At 37.9% G+C, this 26,555-nt stretch overlaps 3 protein-coding genes across 4 annotated transcripts in view; 2 read left to right on the forward strand and 1 right to left on the reverse strand.

Annotated features, from left to right (window-relative positions):
- Ctnnal1 (catenin alpha like 1) overlaps positions 1-14,929 on the forward strand; it is a 57,744-nt gene extending 42,815 nt beyond the window's left edge. The window contains exons 12-19 of one of the 2 annotated variants that reach the window (XM_047525231.1): positions 1,276-1,313; positions 5,551-5,601; positions 5,691-5,845; positions 9,414-9,459; positions 12,315-12,371; positions 12,521-12,634; positions 13,255-13,338; positions 13,471-14,929. In XM_047525231.1, the coding sequence (XP_047381187.1) occupies positions 1,276-1,313; positions 5,551-5,601; positions 5,691-5,845; positions 9,414-9,459; positions 12,315-12,371; positions 12,521-12,634; positions 13,255-13,338; positions 13,471-13,536 (611 nt within the window). In that variant the 3' untranslated portion in view covers positions 13,537-14,929. Of the gene's footprint in view, positions 1-1,275; positions 1,314-5,550; positions 5,602-5,690; positions 5,846-9,410; positions 9,460-12,314; positions 12,372-12,520; positions 12,635-13,254; positions 13,339-13,470 lie in introns of both variants that reach the window. The other variant, XM_047525229.1, reaches the window with a different exon arrangement.
- Positions 14,930-15,265: 336 nt separating this feature from the next.
- Positions 15,266-21,539, reverse strand: Abitram (actin binding transcription modulator). Its single transcript, XM_047525232.1, has 6 exons — positions 21,195-21,539; positions 19,989-20,040; positions 19,300-19,429; positions 16,748-16,824; positions 16,556-16,625; positions 15,266-16,480 (listed from the first exon to the last, which is right to left on the reverse strand). The coding sequence occupies exons 1-6, from the start codon at positions 21,286-21,288 to the stop codon at positions 16,343-16,345; spliced, it is 561 nt and encodes a 186-aa protein (XP_047381188.1). The 5' UTR covers positions 21,289-21,539; the 3' UTR covers positions 15,266-16,342.
- The window catches only part of Elp1 (elongator acetyltransferase complex subunit 1), a 62,501-nt gene continuing 57,361 nt past the window's right edge, over positions 21,416-26,555 (forward strand). Inside the window, exons 1-3 of the mRNA XM_047525228.1 lie at positions 21,416-21,781; positions 24,995-25,199; positions 26,147-26,299. Coding sequence (XP_047381184.1) covers positions 25,050-25,199; positions 26,147-26,299 — 303 coding nt within the window. The 5' untranslated portion in view covers positions 21,416-21,781; positions 24,995-25,049. The remainder of the gene's footprint in view (positions 21,782-24,994; positions 25,200-26,146; positions 26,300-26,555) is intronic.

Genomic DNA, 26,555 nt, shown 5'->3' on the forward strand with positions numbered 1-26,555 from the left:
GGTGAAATTTTTTTTAGTCACATAAATATATTTATTTAACATATATATTAGCAAGTAGATGCACAATAGGTTTTATTTAACTAAATATTTTCAAAGCCTTACTTCAGTACAGATCAATATTTTAAAATTAGCAATAAGATATTTTACATTCTTTTTTCACATTTGCACTAAGTCTTTAAAATCTGATATTTTACATTTACAGCACATCTCAATTCAGCCTAGCCATGTTTCAAGTACTCAGTAGTCACATGTGACTAGTGGAATCCATACTCAGGAGCTCAACTCTAGATGAAACTTTTAGTAGTTGTATAAACTATTCTGAGACCAACAGGTGCACCTTGTTCATAAGAAAATGAGTTCTATAAGAAAACAAGTGATTTAGTGCTCTTATATTTTCTAAGGTTGGGCCATATGAAATTTGTTTTCGAGTTTCCAAATGTTTGTATATGAACACTTTCATTTGGCTCAAGGTGATATATTATAGCTGAATACACTTGTTTTCCTTCAAGAAGCAATTACTGTTCAAATCTCATCTTAAATTCTTATCCCAGGTATCACAAACCAGTTTTGAAAAACCATTTATCATTCATTGTAACCTAACCATGTACATGATCTGGAAGCCAGAAAAATGATAAGACAGTGATGGAGAGGGCACTGCCTGTCTCCTTCCTTTCCTCAGTTATTATGCTTCATGCCATGTGTCAATTCACAACCAAAAAACCCTGTTGCTTGCTTTATTTCATTTTCCTGGGCTGACATGTGGCTCAATAGTAGAGCATTTGCCTAGCATGCACAATGCCCTGGGTTCACTGCCCAGCAACCCCCACCCCAATCATCTTTCTGGGGTTGTCTTCTTCCCACTGAGAATATATTATGAGGTTAGTTGTAAATGATTTGGTCTGGTACTTTCAGAAAAGGAAGAAGTACTGGTATTAGTGCTGATAAAAGAGGAATCTGGTTTCAATAGAGGTAGGCTGTGGTAAGAGGAGCACTCAATGAATGGAGCTCATTGTAATAAGTGAAAGTCAGACATTTTGCTTTTCTCCCTTTTGTGTTGGGAGAGACTGGCCATCTCAGGTGCCTTAGAGATGTAGGTGTTGGCAGTCTTCATGTTTGCCAACCAAATTATGATTTTATTTCTGAATGACATATAATTAATAGACTATCCAAATGAATGTACTAATTCTTGTTCATTTAATATTGTTAAAAGTTAAATATGAATAATAGAAATATATTAATAGAAAAAAGTTTTTAAGTTATATATGTTATTTGTAGGAGAGAAGTATGGCTACCTTTCACTTCCAAAGCCAGTGGTAAGTAGAATTATGTACATTTCAGAATGTTTTCATTTAGAATCTAAATTGTGTTCTTGATATCTACTGCTACTACCTTCCTTCCCTACAGAAAAAGGTTAGGATGTTAGACTTGCTCAGAGTTGTTATTCTTGGTAGCAATTTACATGTGGCCCATACTCTGAATACTTTTGTTGGGTTTGAGGGTTTGAGAGGGTGAGTAACAGAATTTGTGATTAATAATACCTAATCTAAGGTCAGAGTCATCTTATTCTCCATATCTTGGGCCTAATTTGCTAGGTTTTGTTGGGCTCATTCTCTGTAAACTGAGAACTTTCCTATACCTTCTACCTAGATGAAAACATGCCATGTGTACGGGAAGAGATACAGAGGGATAACTGAGCTGGGCACTGGTCTTAAGATTCATTTTGGGAATGAAAATTCCTATCTTCTGGCCGATGCATTTTAACATCAACCATGTTACCCAGGTGATGTTTTGATGAGCTCAGCAATTTGTTTGTAGAGATCATTCTACAGAAATTTATAGTCCTGAATAAAATGGAAACTATGAAAAGCAGAGATTATAGTTACAAAAAAAAATCACTTATCAGAAAGGACAGTTTTTCTAAAATTGTCAAGTGTCCTAATAATTCTAGTATCAGAAGTAGAGGGAAAGCAATAGACATCATAATGGCAAATGAGAAAAGAATGGTAAGTTATGCCCCACATAAATTTATACCCAGTTCCAGTAACAAAGAAAGGAACATTTTTATGGCTGAAAGTCCTTATGATAGGTCAATGTTTTATGTGAGACAAAAAGAAAAGAAAAGAAAAGAAAACATTCCTCTTTTCATTCATTCAATCATTAATTACTTCTTGGCCATCTTCTATTTGATGGGCACTATGCTAGGCATTGGTGCAGTAATGATGAAAAAGATGCAAACAGATCCATTCTGCAGGTGGGGATTTTAAAAACATTTTGTTCACTACAGTCTTCCTTTTCTCTAGAACTGCCTGTACAAGTATGACACTTAGAAAATAATTTGATAATTTAGTGAGTCAATGAAAAAGGCAAGCTAGTCTCTGCCAGCCTAGCCTAGACTTGTCCAGTAGAAACATGATTCAAGGTACATCCATCATTAAAAATTTTATAGTAGTTATATTTTAAGAAAGAAAATTGTGAAATTAATTTCATATTATATTTAATCTGGTATATCCCAAATATTATCACTTTAACATATAATCAACATGTAACTATGGAACCCTTTTGAAGTATTTCTGTCAGCCTAACTCTTTAGATCCTGGTGTGTATTTTACACTCACATCACATCTTAACTCAGATTAGCCACATTTCAAGTGTTTAATGGCTACCTGTGGCCAATGGCTGCTCTATTGGATAGTACAGGTTTAAACTCACATAAAAAGGAAATGAATAGAGAGGAGAGAGAATTTGTTGGTGATTCTGAAGAAGAGATGGTGAGCATCAGAAGAGAGAGCTGGCAATGAAGAGTTAGAGAGTGAAGTGCCTGTTTGGGGATGCAGAGGTTAATAGTGTGTGTGGTTGTTGGTGTAGGGGAAGAGCAAATGCTTAAGCAAACCCCCAGGTTTAAGAAATGACATATACTTAATTAGTGCATTTTAAAGGAAAACCTGACATTTAATATTGAATTGCAGTTTTGTAAACAATGTAGTTGGTGCAGAAGCAACCGTAACACTGCAAAATAAATTTGTGGGTTTTTTTTGTTGTTGTTTAAAGACAGCATCAATGCCTTGAGCTATTCTCAGGGGTTTGAAAATCTAAAAATTTTTGTTGTTGCTGTTATTTTGTTATTTTATTATTTTAATCCAATTTAACTCTGGTAGTTGATATTATAGTTAATATCCTACTGGGTTTAAGCAAATAGGGATAGCTTGATTTTTTTTAAGCCTTCTATAACATAGTATTATTACAAAATATTTTTTGAGATAAGAAGAGATATCATAGAGCTTTTAATAGGTGGAAGGGAGAAAAGATTTTATGAACTAAATGGTGTTATCTTTAGTAAGAAATAATTTCGGAATCATGAACCATCTCCTTTTTTAAGGATAACATAGCTAATTATATTCCTACAAATTTGTAGCTCTCTTTTCAGAGGCTCAAAATCTTCAACCTTAAGCAATTGAAACTGTTGCACCTGACTGCATTTTAAAATAGTGTCCACTAGATGGCAAATGGGGTGGCATTAGTAAGATGAAAAGAGAGAGTCCTCTTGTAGTCTTCGTTGAAAACTTCAATAACAACAATTTGTAAAATTAAAAACATAATAAACACAGCTAGTTTAAAAGAATACAGTGGCGAATAATAGTCTATAGTAAAGCCTAAAAATCTTCAGACTATTCTTAACTTTCTAAATTGCATTATGATTTGCTTCATAGTGCACTAGAAGGAAGTAAAGAAGATATGACTATCCAAGGGGGAGCAGGGATCATTGATCATGTCTATTTTCTAATAAGCACAAGAACCAGCTTGCATTTGTGTATGTGTGTGTGTGTGCTTATATGTGTATGACTTTATAGTTCCTCTGTGCATATTTATTTTGTGTCCTTTTGCCTCATTTATGTGTTTAAAATAAAACATCCTTAAAAAAAAAATCTCAGAATGACTGTTCGATGAGCAGATCTAATTTATGGGATAGGAAAAGAAGGGAACAGTTTTGTTCTGAAGTGAAACTAGTGGCAGAAGTAACAAGTCATGGCTGTAATAAGGGGTAAAAAAAAGGAGCCCAAAACACACACACACAGGCACCCATCACTTGACACAGGGGGGCATGTTCTGAGAAATGTGTTATTAGGTGATTTCATGGTTGCAATAATATCACAGTGTACTTAAACTAAGATGACTATGACATTGCTAGGTGATATCATCTATCTACTGGGACCACCATTGTATGTGCCTTATTTTATTGACCAAAATGTTATGTGGTTTATGTACATACATACATGCGCGCGCGCGCGCACACACACACACACTCAAATGGTCCCTAACTTTAGTGACCTTATCACTTTACAGTGGTGCAAAAGTGATACACATTCAGTTGAAACCACACATTACCTTTCGATCTTTACCAAGTTTGTTGTAAGTAGTATGATCTCTCTCGTAGTGCTGGTGGGCAGTGGCAGTGAGCTTCCGCTCCTAGTGAACCAGGTAGGTGATCATGAGGGAAGCAGCTGATACTCTACCATCTGCTACCTAACTTGGTAGGTTAGGTATATTAAATACATTTTTGACTTTTGATATTTTCAACTTATGATGGGTTTATCAGGACATAATCCTCTTGTAAGTTGAGGGGAATCTGTATACATATCTTAAAGGTACTGGAGAAACATGCTATTGTTAGTGCTAGGGTCTATCCTGTACTCTGTTCTTAAAATAAGTAGTTTATCTATGAGTAAGTTGAGGGGAATCTGTATACATATCTTAAAGGTACTGGAGAAACATGCTGTTGTTAGTGCTAGGGTCTATCCTGTACTCTGTTCTTAAAATAAGTAGTTTATCTATGAACTTGCTCGGTGACCTAACTGGTATAGATCTCTCTTCTTCTAGAAGAAATATATTCTGAATTCCAAATAGTTTATATAAAAATTAACTACTACTTTCAAAAATAGGAGACCATCGAACATTGGTTCACATATTAAATCTTAAATTCTAAGTGTAATCTTTATTACCTGGGATACAGGATTAACAATTGTGATGGCAATGGAACAAAGGTGTTGACATTTACCCTTCTAAAGGCATATTATTTAGAGGAATTGAATTCCGGAATCATATCCATCAGGAAAGTATGAAGTACTTATGGTGGTTATTTTAAATACATCATTTCATAAGAATAATTCAAGCATTATAATAATCTTACTGCAATAGAGAAGCCAGAGAGGTTTGAGGGACATTATTATTGCCTCCCAAGGATATTGCAGTGTCTCGGGAGGTCACTGAAACCCTTGTGCAAAGAGGAGCGCAACTGCAAACACAGAGGACACGGTGAAACAGGACACTGACGTGCTTTCGGTGGCTCCATGTTGCAAACCAACTACCTGTTCAAAGCCACAAGCAATTCAGCAATGGCTTGTTTAGTTTAAAATACTTAATATAATTTAACTATATACTGAGTATGTTAAAATTAGACTTTGTTACAAGTATTTTTTTACATTATTACTATTGCATTTCCTCAAAATTAAATGTACTGCCTTTTAAGATATCTTAATTTTTTTATTGTCACAGAAGAATAATGCAAACCTGAAATCATTAAAACTGGACAAGCCTGATTCTGAGGTAAAGCCTTTTCTTTTGTTATAGTCTTACATCTACTCTTCCTTTTGCATCAACAATGACAAAGTTGTGATTAAAATGTATGTTTGTAGGAGCAAGCCAAGATAGCAAAGCTTGGACTTAAGTTGGGTTTGCTCACCTCTGATGCTGACTGCGAAATTGAGAAGTGGGAGGATCAGGAGAATGAGATTGTTCAATATGGACGGAACATGTCCAGGATGGCCTATTCTCTATATTTATTTACTAGGTAATGTGATTACATTTTGATCTTTTAAAATTAGTATGATCCTTGGTATAAAGAAAAAGTGCCATGTTAAATCATTGTGAGGTTAAAGTCACTAGCAAAGGTATGGTAAAAAGACTGGAAGTAGTTAAACCATGCCCAGTGGTACGCATCTCTCATCCCAGTGACTCAGGAGGCTGAGGCAGGAGGATCGCAAGTTCAAGGCCAGCCTGGACGACTTTGTCCCAAAATAAAGTAGAAATGGCAGGGGATGAAGCTCAGTGATAGAAGTATTGCCTAGTATGGGTGAGGACCTGAGTTCAATCCCTTGTGCTGCCCGCCCCCGCCACAAGACTGGAAGTACTTACTATAATAGTTTACTTCAGCGGGTATGAGAAGAAGACACAGCTATTTAATTGGGAGTTAGGTGTTAAAGTAATCCTTTTCTAGTTTTGTATCCTGTTCTTTCCATAATTTTGAAATAATTTTACATGCTGCTTTTTTGTCAACCTGTATATCATATCTCTGTGTCAGTCAACACCACTTAAAGTGCCTTTTATATCTTTATACAAGTAATGATTAGACACACATTAACGATTGGAGCTGTGAAGACCTACTCTATAGGTTGCCAAATCTCCATGAGTCACCTTTCATTATGGAGAAGAGACTTTCCCTAACTTTAATATTACCTTTCCAATATTCTTTGTCTTGTCCATATTATAAGGCTCTTGATCAAATGTCTTACTGATGTCAATGTTGATCATATTCCAGTCTTTTGCTGTATTAATTTATACACATAATATAGTCATTGTGCTTAGCTAAAGCCAGTTATCTGCTAATAATCTTTTCTAGAATTATTCTCAAGGAATGACTTTAAACTTTTTATTCATTTTCTGAAATCTAACTTTTTCAGAAATTTGTAAAGTCAGGTTTCAATACTTGGTTATCTTCTAGGAAGCTCCTTTCGTACTCATTTGGCTTTAAAAAGATTAATAAAGCTGAATTGAAGAATATAGTTTATATCCACAGGCAAGTAGGTCTTTAAAAATGATCCTAGAATTAAGCAGTCTTGCCACATGGGGCAGGATGTTCTCCAAAGCACATGAAAGTGTAGATATCTTCCAGAGGAATTTCACTTCCAAGAGAAAAGGGAGAGAGGGAAGGGGTACAATTTCAATTTAGTTTTGCAGAGTCACCACAAAGACTGAAAAGATGGGTGTCTGCCCATGTTACAGGGTGGAATAAGTGACGTGGCAGACAGAGGTGAGGGATGTTATGTTTGTGGCGGTTCCTTCATGTGGAAGGAAGATCAGGAGTGGGGTCAAAACATTCCCCAGGGAAGAGGCTTTATTTGCCTCTTGGTGATGTCTTCTGTGAAATGACAGGAGTGAGTAATTTTTCTGTTAACTAGCCATCTCTTGTTAATACCTTACCATATTTTCCATCATTGGATACCATTCCTCTTTGGTGGCTTCCTTCCTTAGTTTTTAATTGCGTTTAGGGAGCTGCTTCTGCAATTGAGTCTTCCCAGCATTAATTTTGACCTCTTTGCTTAGTTCATACCTTTTTAAAATCTGATGGCTCAAATCTGCAAGAGAACATAAAGTGGGGTTGGTTGTGGTGACACACATCTGTAGTCCTAGCTACCTGGAGGCGGAGGCGGGAGGATCCTAAGTTCAAGGCCAGCCTGAACAACTTAGAGAGACCCTGTCTCAAATAAAAAGGGCTGGGATATAGTTCAGTGGTAGAGCACCTCATGTTCAATCTCTAGTTCCCTCCCCCCACACAAAGGAACATAAAAAGTGAAACTCTTGTTCACACACAACACATTTCCACAGACTACTGAAACTGAAATCTCAGCTTTTAGCTGGAATCATGCTACTGATCTCTAATAAGCATGAAGATCATGCTTTTTAAAAAAGTTTTTGAATAATAAAAACTGGAGAAATACATTATTTAATGACTATAGTATGTTATATAAAATCTTCCCAAAATGCTTATCAGTTTTTTTTAAGATTATAACTGCTTTATTATTTCAAAATATGTCAGGAAAACAAGATAAGCATTTTTTGTTTTCAAGTCAGAATGGTGGATTTGGGTAAAGGACAGAGTCCACTCCAACAAGACTGGAAATAGAGAAGGGACTGTCCCATCAGTGGTAGGAATTCCTAAAACTGTGGAATGGAGCTGGTCATGATGGTACATACCAGTCATCTCAGCAAACTGGAAGGCTGAGGCAGGAGGATCACAAGTGTAACACCAGCCTCAGCAAATTAGGAGGCCCTAAGCAACTTAGTGAAACCCTGTCTCAAAATATAAAATAAAAAGGGTTGGGGGAGGTATGGCTCAGTGGTAAACCACTCCTGGGTTCAATCGCCAGTACCAAAACAAAACAAAGCAAAACAAAAATTGGAATGGGATTTGTTGCTAGAATATGGTTATTTGACAGAAAGGATGAAGTTTGAGACAGAAAGATGATTTTCTCTAGTGGAGAAACATCTTGTATCATTTAGGCAAATCTTGGTAATATAATTACCTCCTTGTGATAACACCCCAAGTTGGTTTTGTGTTTTACCCACTGTCTGTATACCCGTTTCCTCAACAGTCATTTCCATTTTCCCTTAAGGACTATGGTTTGACAACTTATTCTATGTCCTTGTTTCTGACTATGAATCTTTTCAGTATTTAGTTTTGCATTTTTCTTAGGCAGTTTTATAACCCTTCCTCAGGCCGTGGTTTAAGGTTCTTATAATAATCTATATGATTTAATAATTTATATGTAATAATTCATATTTCTTAATAATGTGTTTAAAATTTTCTAGTGCCTGTTAGTTTGAAAACATTTCAAATGTATCAGTGCCTTATGGTTTTTAATGTGATTTTTGCTTTATGATTTCATTAGATACTCTCAACAATTTGTTAGAGATTAGGAATGATTTGGTCACAGAGTTACTAAGTGGCAGAACTGGCTGCTACTAGAGTACAAATTTTCTGATTTATGCCTGGTATATTGCTCTTCGTATACTCTTCTTTCCGTTATTTTCTTTATTGCAGTTTTACTTTTCATTTTTTAGAGTTCTTAATTTTTCTTGGTAGTTTTAAATTTGATATTTCCCAATCTCTTGATAAGACTAGTAGCATAGGTATTATCATGATTATGCATTTGGAGTTGAAACTTATGTCTTATTAAAGCTGAATAGCTGAATTCCTACCAGAGTTGAAATTAGAAGAATTTTCTGACTTTGGTCAGATCCTGTTTTCATTATGTAACAAAGGATTTTTAGTTAAGATGTTATCAAATGATGCAAAAAAAAAAAAAAAAAAAGGTTAAAAAGGACAAATAGAACTCAAACGTAACTTGCCAATTTTAAATTTCTTTACATTATAAAATTAACATATACGATGTTTATCTGGGAGAAAAAAAGTGCCCAAAGAAGTAATAAAGATTAAATTTGCTTTAAGAATAAAGTCCCATTATTATTAGTCCATTCTTGGGATCTGTTAATATACAAAATGCTCCAAAATTATATTATGCAGCCAATTTCCAGCAACAATTTTTTAACCTTACTAATAATTCATTTTATTTTAGAAGAGAAGGGCCACTGAAAACTTCCCAGGATTTAATTCATCACCTAGAGGTATGTTTTATTTTTACTTGATGATACTACTTTAATGCTGGGCTAAAAGTGGATTATAACTGGTTTCTCAGTTATTTAGTATATTGTGTTACTTGCACATGTATCCACCTGTGCTCTAGAGAGTGATAAAAAAATAGAAAGAGGGCTTGCAGTAACATTTTGTCATGCTTTCTTGGTTATCTCATTAGAAACAAAAATATAGGGATAAGCAGAACAAGCTTGATTGGAAGTCAACAGATACAATGTTGCAAACTTGCAACAGATGCAAGTTTTAGGTTTCCCTAGTAGATGAAAATATCTTGAAAGCAGATGCAAATCCTTTCTATCTTCTAGAATTCTAGATAGGCTTTTTGGCCTCTTCATAATTGCACTGGATGAATGATGTTGATAAAATAACACATAAAAACATTTCTGTAATAGACTGAAGATCAGTAGAAGGTTCTCAGTACTCGTTAGTTTCCTCCTTTTCTTCCATGTTCATGATGATTTCAGGAGAGAGATATGCTGGACCACCCTTTTGCCCTGTGTCTAATGGAATTCCACAAATTTCTGTCTCCATTTTTCTTTCCTCTAGTTAGAAGCTTTAGATTAGTAAGTGTGTTGCAAAATTCCTTTCCTATTTTCTTTTCTTCCTTTTTTTGAGGTCAGGTCTTACTATGTTGCCTAGGCTGGCCTGGAACTCCTGGACTCAAGCAATCCTCCTGTCTCAGCTTCCCAAGTAGCTGGGGCTCCAAACACACACCACCACCACACCATTCCTTCCTTTCCTATTTCCCCTGACCGCTATATTAGCCTGTTTGCCAAGAGAATTCCTGCATTGAAATTTGAAATTTCTATCACTGTTTTACTCTTAAATATAGTTTCCTTGGGCATTCCTGTCCTCTGCCTGCACCTCTTCAGAAAAAGGATTTCAGCTGAAGGGGGTGATTTTCAACATAGAAGAATTATAGAAAATATTTTTTTGTCTGGATTTTTCTGTAAATTAGATTTATAAATGAACCTTTTTGCTTAAAACAATTGCAGTACATTCTGGATTCATTCTGTTCACTTTGGCCTGTGTTCTTTTCTAAGTTATTCTATACTGTACATTACTCACTGTCTGTGTGAGCATTTGCATTAAATCCATGTCTAATTGTCTCTAAACTGTGATGAACATAAAATGGCGTGTTTTAACAACAAATATTTATTGAGCTACATGTCAGAATCATGGATAAGAGCTCTGGGGATAAAAGTGAACTAAGCAAAGTACCTCCCCCAGAGGCTTATGTTTTAGTGTCAAGAGATAGACATTAGAAAGTTAAGTATATAATGAACATATTTAGGTATTTGTAGATAAAACCAGGTAGGACAAGAATATCAAGGTGATAGGGGTTGGAAAGAAAAGGAGGTAACATCTGAATAGAGGCACTAATGAAGCTAGAGAGTGACTTGGATGGATAGGTGGGGGTAGAGTATTTCAGATGGACAGAACCAGTACAAAGGCCCCGAGGTGTAAGGGTGGGGCTGCATACATCTGAAGAATAAAGGGACAATGGTGGATGGAATGGAGTGAGTCAGAGGAAAGTGGTGAAGCATGATGGTAAACCCACTGAGGGTTTTGACATGCAGTAGGATCATCTGACTTATATTCTAAAGGTTTTGGCTTGGCCACTATGGTAAATGTGTCATTTACTGAGCAAGGGAACACTGAAGGAGAACATCAGATTTAGAAGGTGGAAATCGAGTATTTTGTTTTGCTCATGTTAACTACAAAAGCCAAATAGAATACACAGCGCTAGTGTCAGGGTAGTTCAGGAATGCAGAGAGCGCCTTGGGAGTTATCAGCTTCAAGGTGGTTTTAAAACCATGACATTCTACAAGATGGGCAAGGATCTTGACCCCCTGGGGTTTACAGTCTGAAAAGGAAGGAGAAGATATGCAGAAGAGAGAGTGATAATGTGGAATGGTGAGGAGCACATGGGGAAGGGAATCATTCAGTTAGGATCTGGATGTAGCTCATGGTTTCCCTTTCAAAGGGCAGGGAAAGATGCAAGGACTCTTAACCTTGAGACCACTTCACCAACAACAGCGAGGTATCCAGGCTGTTGAATAAAGGGTAAAAGTTAACTTTGGAATTAGTCTCTTCATTATTTTTTTTATCTAGTTTATTATCCAAGATCTGTTATTTTTATTTACAAATAACTCATATTTGCTCTGTTCTCTCCTTTATTTCTGCTCCACCTGAAACAAAGTCTTCATTCCTTCCCATGTTATCTCTCACTTGAAAATGACCCACATATCATTTTAACATGATATCCTGACTATTCCTGTTTTGTTCAATCTTATTTTTCACCATTCTTTATCCTGTTCTCCTCACTTAATATAAATAAAATGCATGGTGAAGAGGCAATCTGAAAATAACAAAACCAACAACCTGAATCCATCCTTTCAAACGGTTGGTGATGGAATGTATACAGGTGACACATTTAATCTTGGTTAGATGCAAGTAGGAATGTTCTAACCTTTTTGATCTCATGTTTCAAGATTCATTACCCTTTTATAATTGGGGATTTTATGAGTTGAGCTCAGGATCCCTCCCAAAACCCAGGTATTCTGTGTGACCTTTCAGAATAACTGGAAGTTTCCAGGTACAGAGGAGCCTCTCCAGTGATTATTTTGTAACAGGTCTGGAAAAACTTCTGAATCCAGCTATAAACTCTTGTTTTCCTAGGTACACAAAAATTATAGGAGTTCTGTGACATGACTTTAATGTCTAGGTTGTATTTTTCAAACTATATAAAAATATTAATGTATATATTTCTTTCCAACCCATAAGACATCTATCTAAAATAGTGATTGTTTTCACTTTCTTCCAGGTTTTTGCTGCAGAGGGTTTAAAACTTACTTCAAGCGTACAAGCTTTTTCAAAACAGGTAACACCTGCCTTCTTCTTGCCTGGTATTGGTGGTGATGTCATGTATACCCACTTCAGGAGTATGTTATTAAGATGTAAAGGTATTTAAAATCTAAAAAATGGGGTTGTTTTGCTGGTGTTGTTGTAACTTCCTAAATTACATTTCAGCTGAAAGATGATGACAAGCTTATGCTTCTCCTGGAAATAAACAAGCTAATTCCTCTATGCCACCAGCTCCAGGCAGTAACTAAAGCATCTTTGCAGAATAAAGTGTTTCTAAAGGTAAAAGGGGATTACTCAGGGAGACACTTGAGAAACTTGCACACTTCTCTTCAGGCCCTTTTTCTTGAAATAAAGTAGGGTGTAGAAGGTGAATTTCCATTTTTCATTCCTTGACTGAAAAAAATCACTTATTATCTGTTGTTACAACTAACTCCAAGGAACAGGCTAACCACTTAAATTAGCTTTTTGGACGTAGATTAATTCCATAGCACGAGCAGCAACCCTAAAGGCGGTCATGGAAGGTACAAATGCCTGAGTCTGGATTTCTGTAAGATATCTGAGGAAATGTAGGCTTATGTCCACAGAACAGAGCATGAGGAATTGTAAAGTAGGGGATTCCCTGACACTACTTAGAGTTGTTTAAGAAACTCCTAAAAAGCTGGAAGTGTGCTTTTTCACCCATTTTTTTCTGGGGTTCATGAAACAGGCCTGAGACCTGGGCAACAACCTTTTCCCCTATGTTCTGGGCTTCAAGTCTGATCATGTGTTAATCCGTACCTTTCGTGATCTGTTAAGACTTCTACAATGGAAAAATGTTACCACTTTAAAACCAAATAAATGATAAAGGTTTTAGAAGTACCAGTTTTGGAATATGATTTGCATGTTTTCTGTCATTGTAGGTTGATAAGTGTATTACAAAGGCAAGATCCATGATGGCTCTCTTGGTCCACCTTCTCTCACTTTGCTACAGATTGTTGAAGAAGGTGAGGCAGTTTTCTATCTTAAATTCACTTTAATGGCTTAAAGGAAAATGCAAAAGAAAATAATAGTTACTACTTAATTTTAAAATTTTTGTTTCAGAGTAAAGCAGAAACTAATTGTCTTAACTCTTCCAGCTTCAGATGGAAAATAACAGATGGGTCTCAGTTACAAATAAAGACGCTGTGGATGTTAAAACTTGAGAAGCTTTGAAGCCAGATCTCTGGAATATCATGTGGCAAAGCTGACATTTTTAAGAAGCAAATGATCCTTTATATTTTCAGAAGTTCAACAGTTTTATAAAGAAAACAATGAAATCTTGCTTTATTTTCTGATCTTCAGATTGTGATGCTTTCTGACAACTAATAAGTACCATGGTAGTAATTAGAATTCTAACTGCAGTGCGATTTTAAAATGGGACATTGCACTAATAATGCTCTTTAAACATTAAACCAAATATCCCCACTGTCTTAATGACAGTTGAATCCAAAGAAGCTATTTTGAATAAGTGCTCAACTTTGACATATTGACCTTAACTATTTTATTTAAGCTTATCATCTAGAACCCCAATTTCAGGAGAAAATATACAGTAACCTGGGTGAACATAGGGCTTTCCTTTAACCTATGGACTCATCTTCATTCCCTGTCCAGGTGTGACAAGGGCCCCTGGTTGCCCCAGTACAGACCATCCATGCTAGTGGCAGTTGTTTTCTAACAAGTATTTCACAGTGCGAGGGTTATCTATTACACCACGAGTTCCTTCCCTGAGGCAGGTAATGGAAGTCACTCACAAAACCCTGGAGCAACTCCTGAAGGAGATGGCCTTTTAATTTTTTGCTGGGGATCAAAACCATGTCTTTGTGCATGCAAGGCAAGCTCTCATCACTGAGCTAGGCTCCCAGCCAGAGGTGGCTCTTTTGGGTCTCATTCTAGCATAGCTGGCCAATTTGCCTTACATGCTAGAGGGAATCCTAATAAGCCTTTCTTACTAGCTTAAAAAACAATTTTGAACTACTCTTCTTACTACTAGTTGTAAAAAGGACATTGGAGCCAATGAACTGTTTAAATTCTGAATAATAATATATTTTATATATGTGGCATGGGAATTTCCATCATAAAACAAATAAACATCTTTTTGATTATTTTAATTTTAGGGTTTGAAGCTTTTTCTGTTTTTGTGGGATGGGGCTTTGAAGGATCTGGTTTATAGGTTTTTTTCCCTATGATACTGTTAACTTTGTTTTAGAATGGTGTCAGTTTGTATCACAACACTCTGAAATTCATTTTGAAATCAGTCATGTCATCAGATTACAAAAGGCAGTAGATATGAGCTGGTCTGATGATCTTTATCTGGGTCAGCGAATATAATCAACATTCACAAAATATCCTAAAAGAATCATGCTGTCACCAACTAGCTAGTTGGTATTTTGTCAATGAAAAATTTTACTGTAGTCCTCAGGGAAAAAAATGGATGAACTCAGCTCAGTTAGTGACCTTCATAAAATACCTATTTAAATAATCAAAGTTATCAAACATGACTTTTATTCTGTGAAACCAAGTCTTTCAAATTACAATAAAAATAGCAGAATGATGTAATGTTATTTGTAAAATAGACACAGTAGCTGTATGAAGTCTTCAGGAATCAATGTTTGTGCTATGAGGCAGGGATTTCCTGGCTGGTGCTTATATTTTCAGCTCAGGGCCACCATTGTTGCTACCTACGTCATGTCCGGGGGGCATATATAGGGGACACTCATGCAGGCACAAACAAGTTTTTCTTGTAAACTAAAAATAATTTTAAAGTTTTATTTATAAAATGCTCTTTTACATACCTGAGAATATTCTCATGAAAGTGTGAATGGGGATGGGAAAGGGACAGCATGATTTCAACAGCATCAGAGGATAGAAAACCAAAGGAAGCTACACATCAAGTGATTTTTTTCTTTAAAAACTATTTTATTCAAAAACTGGGAAATGTAAATCTATGTATTTGTTATAGTCCTTAAATAAGATGTGAAGTTCTTTTTTGAAACTCGGTGTAAATTTAGTATGTAATCTTTTTGTTTTTTGTGGCACCTTGGATTGAACCCAGGTCCTCATGCATGTTAGATAAGCATTCTACCACTGAGCAACACCCCCAGCTCAAAGTTAGACCACGTGTTCAGTGGGATTTTCCCCCCCTTTTATCTTAGTTTAAATGTGAAATTCTTTGTTCTGGTTCAAAGACATCTATGCATTTGGATGACTTATTCTGTCATTTCTGTGCTAGAAATTAACTGTACTTAAAAAGTGTGAGACCGAGTGACTATAACCTATGTATTGCAAGAACCAGATTAACACTAGTACTTCAATTTGCCAGGAAAGCCCCAGCAAAGCCTTTCGTGTGTCTGCCATTTAAGAAGTCAGTGTTAAGAGATCTCATTTGTTGTAGAGGGGAGGCCCATCTCCATAAGGAGCTGAGAAGATACACTTGGCACTCCTGCTTCTTCCCTATAACCTAAAGGGAGAGAAGTTGAAGCAAAAGGAGTGGGAGGAGACTTTTTGGTAGTGTCACACTGAAGAAAGGCTAGTTAGCTTTTCTCAAAATATTAAACTGACAGAAAACTCAGGCAAAAATTATAAAAAAATATGTCATGTATTCCTCCAGGTCATAGGTACCATAGGTAAATTGCTTTTACTTGGCTACTTAAATTTTTTCTGTTTTCCAAACTTTCCTGAAAGAGCTTTGTTGTTTTTAATCAGAAAAACATCCCTTGCTTGTCAGTCAAAGAGGCAACAGAGTGAGTCTCTAGGCAGGGCAGATCTGGAAGGTTGAAGACAAAAAGGAGCCATGCCTTGTTATGTAAGACAAAGGTTGGAAGCTCAGTGACATGAAGGATTAGGCTTCCCCAGCTGATGGCTGGGTGCTGAGTGTGCTTCACATACTCTGGGTCTTCTCCTTTAGTGCGCTGGCGTTTTAGGCCACGGGAGGGGAGGTAGCCTACAGTGCTTTTCACTCCATCTCCATCCTCATGATGTAGCTGTTGTGGCATTAATGCGTTTCATCACAACCTCTTCATATTGTTTTTGTGTCAGTAACCCTTCTGTTACACTTTTGCTTTCTTCAAATTTGGGTAACACAACTGCAATGTAGCCTTCAGTAGATGGCTGGAAAAGTAACAGAATATTTAATACTATCAAATGATAAAAAGGGCTGAATGGGATATTTTTCCCCTTTTTTACCTTTTCTTGAAGAATAGATGGCTTGTGGAGAATGTTTTCATTCACTTCCATCAACCGTCCTCTAACACAGCTATTTAAAAAAGAATTATTTTTAAGAAACAACAAATGTTTATAGTTACTCTTCCTGTAGTAAATGAACATATTTGAAGCTAAGACACTTTTCTCCTAAATTGTGGTTAAAAAGTTACTCACCTAGATATGGTGTATTCCTCTCCATCTGAGCAGTAAATCTTACACAGAGGTGCAAGTTCTGTTAGAAACTGTGCCCCCTGGGAAATGAGAAGGGAGCGTTAATTAATTGATGTACATTCCACTTTTCTTTGAGAGGCAACCTTCAGTGTTAAAATAGAATCTACACCTGAAACTGGTGTTTTAAGTAAAAATTACTTAAATACATGGAAACCATTCATGTATTCAAACATTTACATACCAAATGCCTACTATGTGCTAGGTACCAATTCTATACTCTAGCAAAAACAGTTGACTAAGATATATGCGATAATAGGTAACATAGTTACAAACTTGTTATGGTTTAGGTATTAGATGTCCCTCAAAAGCTTGTATATGACAGAATGCAAGAAAGTTGAGAGGAGAAACAATTGGGTTGTGACAGCCTTAACCTAATCAGTTCATTAATCTGCTGATAGGGATTAACTTGGTAACTGCAGGCAAGTAGGGTGTGGTTGGAGAAGGGGTCACTGGGGTTGTGCCTTTGGGGTATATATTTTTTCTCTGGTGAGGGGCTCTCTCTGCTTCCTATTGGCCATGTCCTGAGCTGTTGTCCTCTATACTCTTCTGCCATGGAGTTCTGCCCCACCTTGGGTCCAGAGCAATAAAATCAGTCATCTATGAACTGAGACATTGAAATCATGAGCCCCAAATAAACTTTTCCTCCTCTAAAAATTATTCTTGTCAGGTATTTTGGTCACAGCAGTGAAAAAGCTGACTAAAACAAGACTAATAATATATTTTCTCAACTATAAATGAGAAAGTTATAAATAGCCATGTGTAAAGATTTCAAAATGTGGAAAAATCTACCACAGGTAACAATATAAAATTCAACCTGACACAGTATGAGCCACATTGTTCAAAGTTAGTTTCATTGGGATTCCTACCTTTTACATTAGAACTTAATAGACAGAGAAATCTCTTTATCAGGGTTAATCACTAAGGATTTCTGAAGGAGGAATTTTTCTAATTTATAAGGAGGACTGCAAGTTCAAAGTCAGTATGGGTAACCTAGCTAGACTGTCTCAAAATAAAAAGGGCTCAGGATTTAGCTCAGTGGTAGAGAATCCCTGGGTTTTATCTCTAGTACTACAAAAAGTTAATAACAAAATTTAAGAATATGGCATTTGAGAAAAATGTGGGAAAAAGTTTTAAGTAGCCAAATAAAAATGATTTGCCTATTATCCTGTAACTCCTAAATCAATACAACATTTTGATACACATATCTGTTTGAATGTGATGTCAAGATTATTGTTCCATGTACACCATTGGATGGAGGAATCTGAGGAGGTTCTGACAAATAATTATAAGGAGGCTCACAGGAACCAATGCAGGCATGACTTATGTGCTACCCTATTCTTTTCCAGAACTTTTCCTATAGCAAACATAGGCATTTAAGATGCTATTCTTTATGACTTTTTAATTTACCCCTCAAAACATTACGGGATGGGATTCATATATTACTACTACATTGGTTTCACCCCTGTGTGTGTGGGAACTTCATTTCAAAATACAGGTATCACTGTGACTCCCCACTTTAAGGGAGAAGGAAGGAGAACTTGTCCCAGAAGGCTTGTCTACAACTGAGTTTGTACCAAAAGAATAAATGATTAGCAGTTGAGATACAATTGAAACCTATCTGTAGTGGGTTCAATATGCAGGTCCCTCTCTGTTCTTGGTTAATAACAGCAGTCTTACTATTTTGGACACTGGCTTATTACAATTATTACAAGAGATCCATAAGCATTAACAATTATATGTATTATAATTTGTAGACTTTTTTCATTTAGGAAAGGTGCATGCTTTTTAAAGTCCATTTGTTTCCATTGAGAAGTCAGGAATTCTAAGGCATGTTGTTACACTGTCCTGCAACAGCAAGCATAATTTGCAGAAACTTTCCCAACCCAGTGGGTTTGTCAGGACGATTGAATATGTAACTAAGCTGTACTCGGCATGATATCCTCTTTTATTAGCAAGTCCATCTTGGCCTACAGTTGTAGAGGGTAGAGGGAACATTTTATCTGAGCACTGGGTGGAGGTGGAGGTGAAGGATGTGATAAATATGTACTAACTGGCAATGTTTTAGTATGGAAAAATGGTAAGGAGCTAATACCATATTATTTTCTCTGATTTTTTTTCCTACTATTTCAGGATATTTTTTCTTTTAGTTTACATGTGAAATCACAGTAAAGAATAATCACCTAAATTTTACAGAACTTGAGATACTGGTTGATAAATCTGGAAGAGACAAAATATATTGTTATATTGGTATTAGAGTTGGGACAAGAGTAGTGGTGATATAGAACCTGATATGATAGATACCACAGCTCCAGAAATACCCATTTTTTCATTGAGAGAAATTTCTTTATGGTTAGAATATACTTAAAATTAGCACCCTGAACTAACACAAAAGAATGCTGAGCACACATAACTGGATCCTAAGGCTGACTACATCTATCATATCATGAATATAAAGGATTTTAGTTGATAATAATCAGAAAATTATAGGAACATACCCGCTTAAATTTCCCAGAGACCTTGTTCTGAAGTCTGCTACAGTTGGTACTGATCTGATAGGAAATGCTTTTAATTGTTTTTCCACTTTGAAGAACTGGATGTGATTCCGCCAATGTGATGACACATATTCTATAAGGAGAAAAGAACTGATCCTGTGTTAATTTTTGGTATAATTATTCTTCCTGTAATGGTGTTCCCACCCGCACTAGAGTATCTGAACTGACATTTGTTTAGTCAAACTACCATCCCCCTGCTTTTTCTTTTGGCTATTATTAGACCCTAACTATAGTATAAGAAATATAATAATAGATGAGAGAGTGTTTCTGAATTTCCTTTCTAGGAAAGTGAACAATAGAAGAGGGATTTAGGTAGCACTGGAGTAGAAGAGAGGGAAGTAAGGCCCGCCTTTGTATACAGAATATCACACAGTTACAGTCTACTGTAACAGTCTCCATGGGCTCTGGCAGCAGCTACTTTAAGTAGCAGATAACTGAGGGTGTATCCTATTTGGATGTTTGGTTAATCAAGATTATTTGGTCAATTTCTGCCAACCACAATCCTATAATACCATTTCAACACAGCAAAAGGTAATTTGGTAATGTTCATTTAATAAGCTATTGCTTAATCTAAGACCATACCAGGAAAAAAGAAAATGGCTTTGATAATTTACAATTTCTGATTGGCTTACCGGTTAGAGTGCTGTAGTATACAGTGATCCTCACAGGGTTTTCCTTTGACATCTAGAAGAATAAATTAGCTTGTTGGTTGCTAAATCAATATTTACTACCATTATGTGATACTTTTTTTGTTTCACTGAGATAATTATGAAGATCAGACTCATGCTGATCACTGGTATCCTTTAATCAATTAAAAATATACATAAAGTTTTCATATGAAGTATTTAAATGGATCAGACCCACACAGAATCATTTATTTAATGTTAAGGTGAAGAACAATTTTCTCTGGCTTTTGTCCTCACTTTATAAAATGATTATACCCATTATTTCTGTTAGAGAAATATAATAGTGTCCCATTCTTTATCTGACACTGGCTTTTTTTTTTGGGGGGGGGGTTCTAAAACTATCTTGATGTTAGGAAAGTGTCACATTCGAGGAAACCCCTCAGTACTGTGTGAACCAGGATGGCTCTTTACCCTAAATTTGACCAACAGAAAAACATGGTATATAATATTTTAAAAATGAGTACACCCATTATTCCTGACTGAAAGGGAGAAGGTAGGAATTAGGTTAGAGTCCCCAGTGACGCTCCTGCCACTGGTACTTACAGGTTACACAAAACACTACAATAGGAATGCCTGCTTCTACATGGCAACGTGGACAACACCAGCGGCAACAGATGCAGACTGCACGTTTACATCCCTTCTCCCTCTACCTGCTTCCATCTGCTAATTTTAAGGAACTGGCTACTTCCTATAGGATCCTGCCCCGCAAGTCCCCCACGTACTCAAAGGCCTTAACAATCCAGTCCCATCCTTTTAAGTAATTTTTTTTAGTTGTAAATGGACACATACCTTTATTTATTTTTATGAGGTGCTGAGGCTCGAACCCAGTGCCTCACACATACTGGGCGAGCGCTTCTACCACTGAGCTACACCGCCAGCCCCATCCTATCCTGGGTACCTGTTTAGCCCACGCGTTTTCCCGCAAGCGAGGCACTGGAGCTCGCGGTGCGCTAGCCAAACCTAGAATGCGCCCGGCTTTATTTCAGGTTTCCAAGTCTTTGCAAACGTCACTGCCGCGGCCTGGAGAGGAGCACTAAGGCCGGCTCCTGACGCCGGGAGGAAGGGCCGGGACAGCGCGCCTGATCCGCCGCAGTACTCCCCGCAGCATCGGGCCGACGAGGCCAAGCAGAGATCGCCCTCTTCCGCACTTACCCGCTTTGTACCAGCGAGTGAAGTAACGATCCACGAGCGACGGAACTGCGGGTTCCGCGGGAGCCGGCTCCGCAGCCTTGAGCTCGGTAGCCATGGCGACCTCCTGCGCCGCGGCCCCCGCCCTTCGGGACAGGAGCGCTTCCTCCCTGCAGGTCACAGCCAGGGAAGTCCTTCCGGTGCGCGACCCGCGTGGGAGGGCACGTGCGCTGCTCCCCAGCACACGGGCTCCGCCCACCGCCGCCAATTACCGTGCGTGGACTCCGGTGTCAAGTTGGGGGTGAGATAAAATAGGGGGTTCAGGAGTACCGAAGCCAGCGTACGCCCTCTACACTACCTCACCGGGGCTACAGGGAAGGCAGTGCTATAGACCGGAACCCGCCCGCAGCCTGGCCACGCCCCTGGCGCTGCCTGACGTCACGCCCGCGCCGCCTCGCTCTGGAGCCCCGGTCGCGCGGTGTTTGCTGCTCAGCCGCGTTGTAGCGTCAACACCTGCGGTCGGGTGACTCTACTTTGAGAGGGTCTTTGAGCGCCGGGAGCTCGGGCAGAGGCGCGTGTACACTGTGTGCGGGCCTCAGAGCGCCGCGCAGGTGAGCGTTCGTGCGCCGTAAGCGGAGCTGCGGCTCGGGACCGGGCCCTGGCCGCCCTGGCGCGTTGTTGTGTTGTGCACGTCCAGGCTCCTCTGCCCGCTGCAGACTGGGAGTCGATTGCGGCGTGGTCTTCCTCTTCCCTCGAGCCTTGGATTGTCTTTGCTGACTTTTCCCCTGCGGCCCATCTGGGGCGTTTCGGGGTGCCGCATCCTGGGCAGGACTTGTTGTTCTCCAGCTGCGCTTAACCCAGTCTCCAGATTCTATGCAGGGAATGCATAATACTACCGAAAGTGAATCAATTAATCCACGGTGGAAGGCAGTGGTTACTAGAGGTTCGGGAGCTGTGCTACGGGTCTCTTCTCGCGTCTGCAATGTGTGTGTGTATGTGTGTGTCTAAGTGTAAATAGTGTCTCCTGTGCTTTTCCATCCATTGTGGTATATTATGTGGCTTACTCCTCCTTCGCCCCGCTAAACAATTATGGCAATGACTGTAATCTTTATCTTCAGATCCTAACACTTAGCAAGTTTTGATGTCACAAACCAGATCGTAGCATAAGGTATTTTAGTATGGGGACAGAGAGTGAAAACGCTTAAGTCCGAAAATAGGATGAATTGTTTTGTGGAAGAATGGCAAACCCTTCGTTTATCAGATTGCATTTGTAAGCTTGTGATAACAGCATGAGGTTAACAATGTGTGTTTAATGCAGTTGAGACAAGTTCAGTCAGGGCTAGGCATTTAGTCTTTTAATCTTCATCATTAGTGATCTGCTTAGTATTTGTAATGGGTACAGTGATTAGCCCAGAGATTGGTAGATGAAGGGCAAAGGAAGAAAATGAAGGGGCTCTCAGAAAATTAGGAGAGGATGCAGGGTTGACCAGTGCTGTGGAGGGATCTTTAGCAGATTGAACTGAGAAAAGTTGAATCTGTGGCAGCAGGGGAGTTGGAGGTTGCAGATGTCAGAGTCTAACAGGCTAAAGTCCTGGGTCATTTGGCGGTATTCCTCTCCTAGCCTCAAAAGAACTGGGGTTATGACTTCCTCTGAAAAGTAGAGGAGTAAGGATGGTGGGTGTGAAAACTCAGAAAGTTTGTTTTCACACTGAAGGAATGAGGGTGGGAGGGGATTAATGAACTTGGCGCTCTCACTGATTTTGAAAACTTGGTGACCTCAGAACCCAAGTTGTTTGCTGTGTTTATCAGGGTCCATTCAGAAAAGCAGAAACCACACAGTATTTCAGGAGAATTGAATGTGAAGAATTAGTTAAATGCTTGTTGGAGTGACCAAAAGTGAAAGGAACAGTGAAGTGACATAAAAGGTTAGCTGAAGGAAGCTGCTACAATACTTGGGGGGGGGGGTGGTCAAAACAAGGGATGATGCTGGGGACATCAGGGCCTAAACCTTGGAACAGAGGTACTGCAAAGCCTCAGACTTTAGGTGTTGAACTCAGGAACTCAGAGCAGATGCCCTCTGGGCCAGATTTCAGAGGACTGGGGATGGGTGGAGCCTGCCTGAGGGATGCTCCTGTCTCTGGGGCTGCAGTTGATGGGGCTGATCCTGGGAGTGCTAGAGATAGGGGAAGAAGGCCCCTGCAAGGGTGAGGGCCCCATTGCTGGGGTGAAAGTGATAGGAACCAAAAGATAATAGGAAAAAATTAGTCATTTTCTTTTGCTTTACCTTCCCATTTTTTTATCCACAGGTTAATGGTGAATAGAATCCAGAGTCAAAGGGAGACTTGTAGAGACATGAGAATCTGATTATGGCAATAGTAAGAACATATACTATGGTTTGAATGTGCCCCCTGCCCCATTCATGTGTTAGAAACTTAATCCCCAGGGCATCGATGTTGTCATACCTTTAAGAGGTGACACCATGAGTATCAGATAAAACAGTGTGAAAATCCACTAGGACACTCTGCACAGTGACTCTCTGTTGCCTGTCCTTATCTTACGCTGTCCCTTGCTTACTCCCTTGCCTTGCATTCTCTTCTCACATCTGCTTTTCAGTTATATCAGTCAGTGATTATCTTTAAAGATGAAAGACATGTGATTTTTATGATTTGAAAACCCCAAGCCCTATGTATTTATGGTTAAATGAAAAACCTGCATGGTATAATTTGATTCAAATAATTTTCAGAAGTTCTTGAATTTAATGTCACCCAAACTTAATAAAGCCATTGTTTGCTTTGGTTCTCTTTCTCATTCTCATCATATATGATCTTGCTTTCTCTTAACCCTCTTTGTATTTTGTATCATTCCTATTTCACTGGACATCTGCCTACTTACCATAAGGATTGATTCATCTTTATTCCTTCAGTGTCATTTGCATGAGATGCCAAGATTAAGGTGATAGGCCAGTGTGACCTATCAGTGTAATTGCTGTTCCTAGCGTGTTACAGACTTTAGTCATAAACTTTAAAGGGATTGCAATATAAATACCCAGCACATTAATATTTTTTTCCCTCCTTAGATAATGTTGAGTGTTAAAGCAAGTCTGATTTTGCCAGACCAAAGTGGATGTCCTATTTAGCATGCTTTTCTCATCTTTTCTCATGCATTGGTAAAAACTTGGCCAGGAAAATGAAGTTTCTTGAAGTAGTTCCTTTAGGCATCAGACTTTTCAAGATGTTCGTCATCATTTTGAAGCAGACTTATCATTTCACAATATTTTCTTCCCTACTTGACAGTAGTAAATGCTTTTATTTAAATTTTTATTTTATGTGTATATAAAGCACTTCATTAGTAAATGTCCCTGGTGAATATTATAGTTGTTTTATTCCAGATTCCTGTCAATTGCCAGTAAACATACATAGATATTTATATAGTTCTAATCAATGGGGTATTTTTTTCCCTTATGTCTTCACACATCTGTCAGGTTATAAATATATGTGCAAAAATAAAACATTTTTCCGTTCATTTTGTGTCTTGCACTTTCCTGAGGAATAACTGATGTTAAATATTTTTTAAAGAAAAAACTCTGAAGTTGAGACTCTTACCTTTCCTACAGAGTGAGAGCATAAAATAGGTTTCAGAACCCCTAGTTTGTGTATCAGAGCTCCATAATCAGTTTGCTGCCACACGTCTTCATGGGGGTATATGTTCAGATATGTAGGTTTTCTTCCTTGCTTGTTCTGTCTACTGTTTCTCTATCCCTGGAATCATTATACTTTATGTGAGCATGGTCATTTACCACTTGATGCTCTTCCTTTCTCTTTTAGGGATTAATGCTTCATCAAGGGAAGTTTTGTATCTCCTCTCGGGCATTGCTCCATCATGCGAAACTTAAAGTTGCTTCGCACTCTGGAGTTCAGGGATATTCAAGCACCAGGGAAACCTCAGTGCTTCTCTCTCCGAACTGAGCAGGGAACAGTGCTCATTGGCTCAGAATGTGGACTGATAGAAGTAGATCCTGTCACAAGAGAAGTAAGTTATTGATGGAAAATACTAGCATTTGGCATGTTCTTTGATTTGTTTTCTTTTAACTTCCTTCCCCCAGATAGTTTTCCTTTATATCTTAATGAATTTATATCTTCCTAAATTAAATTCTGTTTTATATAGATGGCATATTAGATATAGATTATATAGTAACCTATGCTATTATTTTAAGCTTAACTGGCAAAGCTCTGACTTTATATTTTATATGGGCTGCCTCTTTTTTACCCTTTCTACAGCATAAGAACTATTATAACAGTGGTTTTCACCTAGGAATGCACATTAAAATTGAAACTCTTCAATTTATTATTCTGTGGTGCTGGGGTTGAACCCTGGGCCTCTGTATGCTAAGCACTCATTCTGCCTTGGAGCTGTACTCCCAGGCCCTATCCATGGTACTTTTTGAAAATATGTTTGGGTCTCTAACTCAAACCAGCTAAATCCCAATTTTCAGTGCTGGATTTTACTGTATAACTTTCTGAAGGTTGTATGGGTTGGTTTTGATATATTTCCTTGTTATATTTTGCTACTTACATGTTTTGGGAGATCCCATTGTATTGCTTTTCTAGAAATCTTAGAAAACCAGAGTAATGGAGTTAGGGATGAAGCTCAATTCATGCATAAGGTCCTCAGTTTGATCCCTAATACCACAAAAGGAAAGCAGCAGTATTTGGTTTCATGTTTTATTAGATATTTTAAAAGAGATCATACTTCTTGTTTCTGTTTTTGTTTGGCAAAAAGGCCATATTACCTGTTTTTCTTGTTAAAGATGATATAGTATTTCTCAAATGAAAGTTTGGGTTTTAATCTAGAAACAAAGTTTTTAAAGCTTTTATCTTATGAAAGAAGCATTAGAAAATATTTTATTTCTCTCAAAGTTATGATTGTTCTCCAGAGTAGACTGGGTTAATTTACTTATGTGTTTGCTTTGGTACAAGGTGAAAAATGAAATTCCTTTGGTGGCAGAAGGCTTTCTTCCAGAAGATGGAAGTGACTGCATTGTTGGTATTCAGGACTTGCTGGATCAGGAATCTGTGTGTGTGGCCACAGCCTCTGGAGACGTCATACTCTGCAATCTCAGCACACACCAGGTGAGAAGGGTCCATTGAGGAGGAAGTCACAGACATCCTCAACTGAGTCACTTGTGTTCGGGTTTTCAGTCCATAGTGATAATATTTAAGCCTTTGCAAATTAGAATCTTCACGTTGTGTATTTCTTTATACAAGACAAGGCTTTAACTATATTTCAGGATTTTTCAAAAATTCAGTTTTTGTGTACTGCATCTGTCAATCAAAACAATTAGGACATTCTGAATTAGAGCTTAAATACAATAAAAGCTGACCATTC

Source organism: Sciurus carolinensis, chromosome 14 (genome assembly GCF_902686445.1).
Source record: "Sciurus carolinensis chromosome 14, mSciCar1.2, whole genome shotgun sequence".
NCBI classification, from domain to species: domain Eukaryota; kingdom Metazoa; phylum Chordata; class Mammalia; order Rodentia; family Sciuridae; genus Sciurus; species Sciurus carolinensis.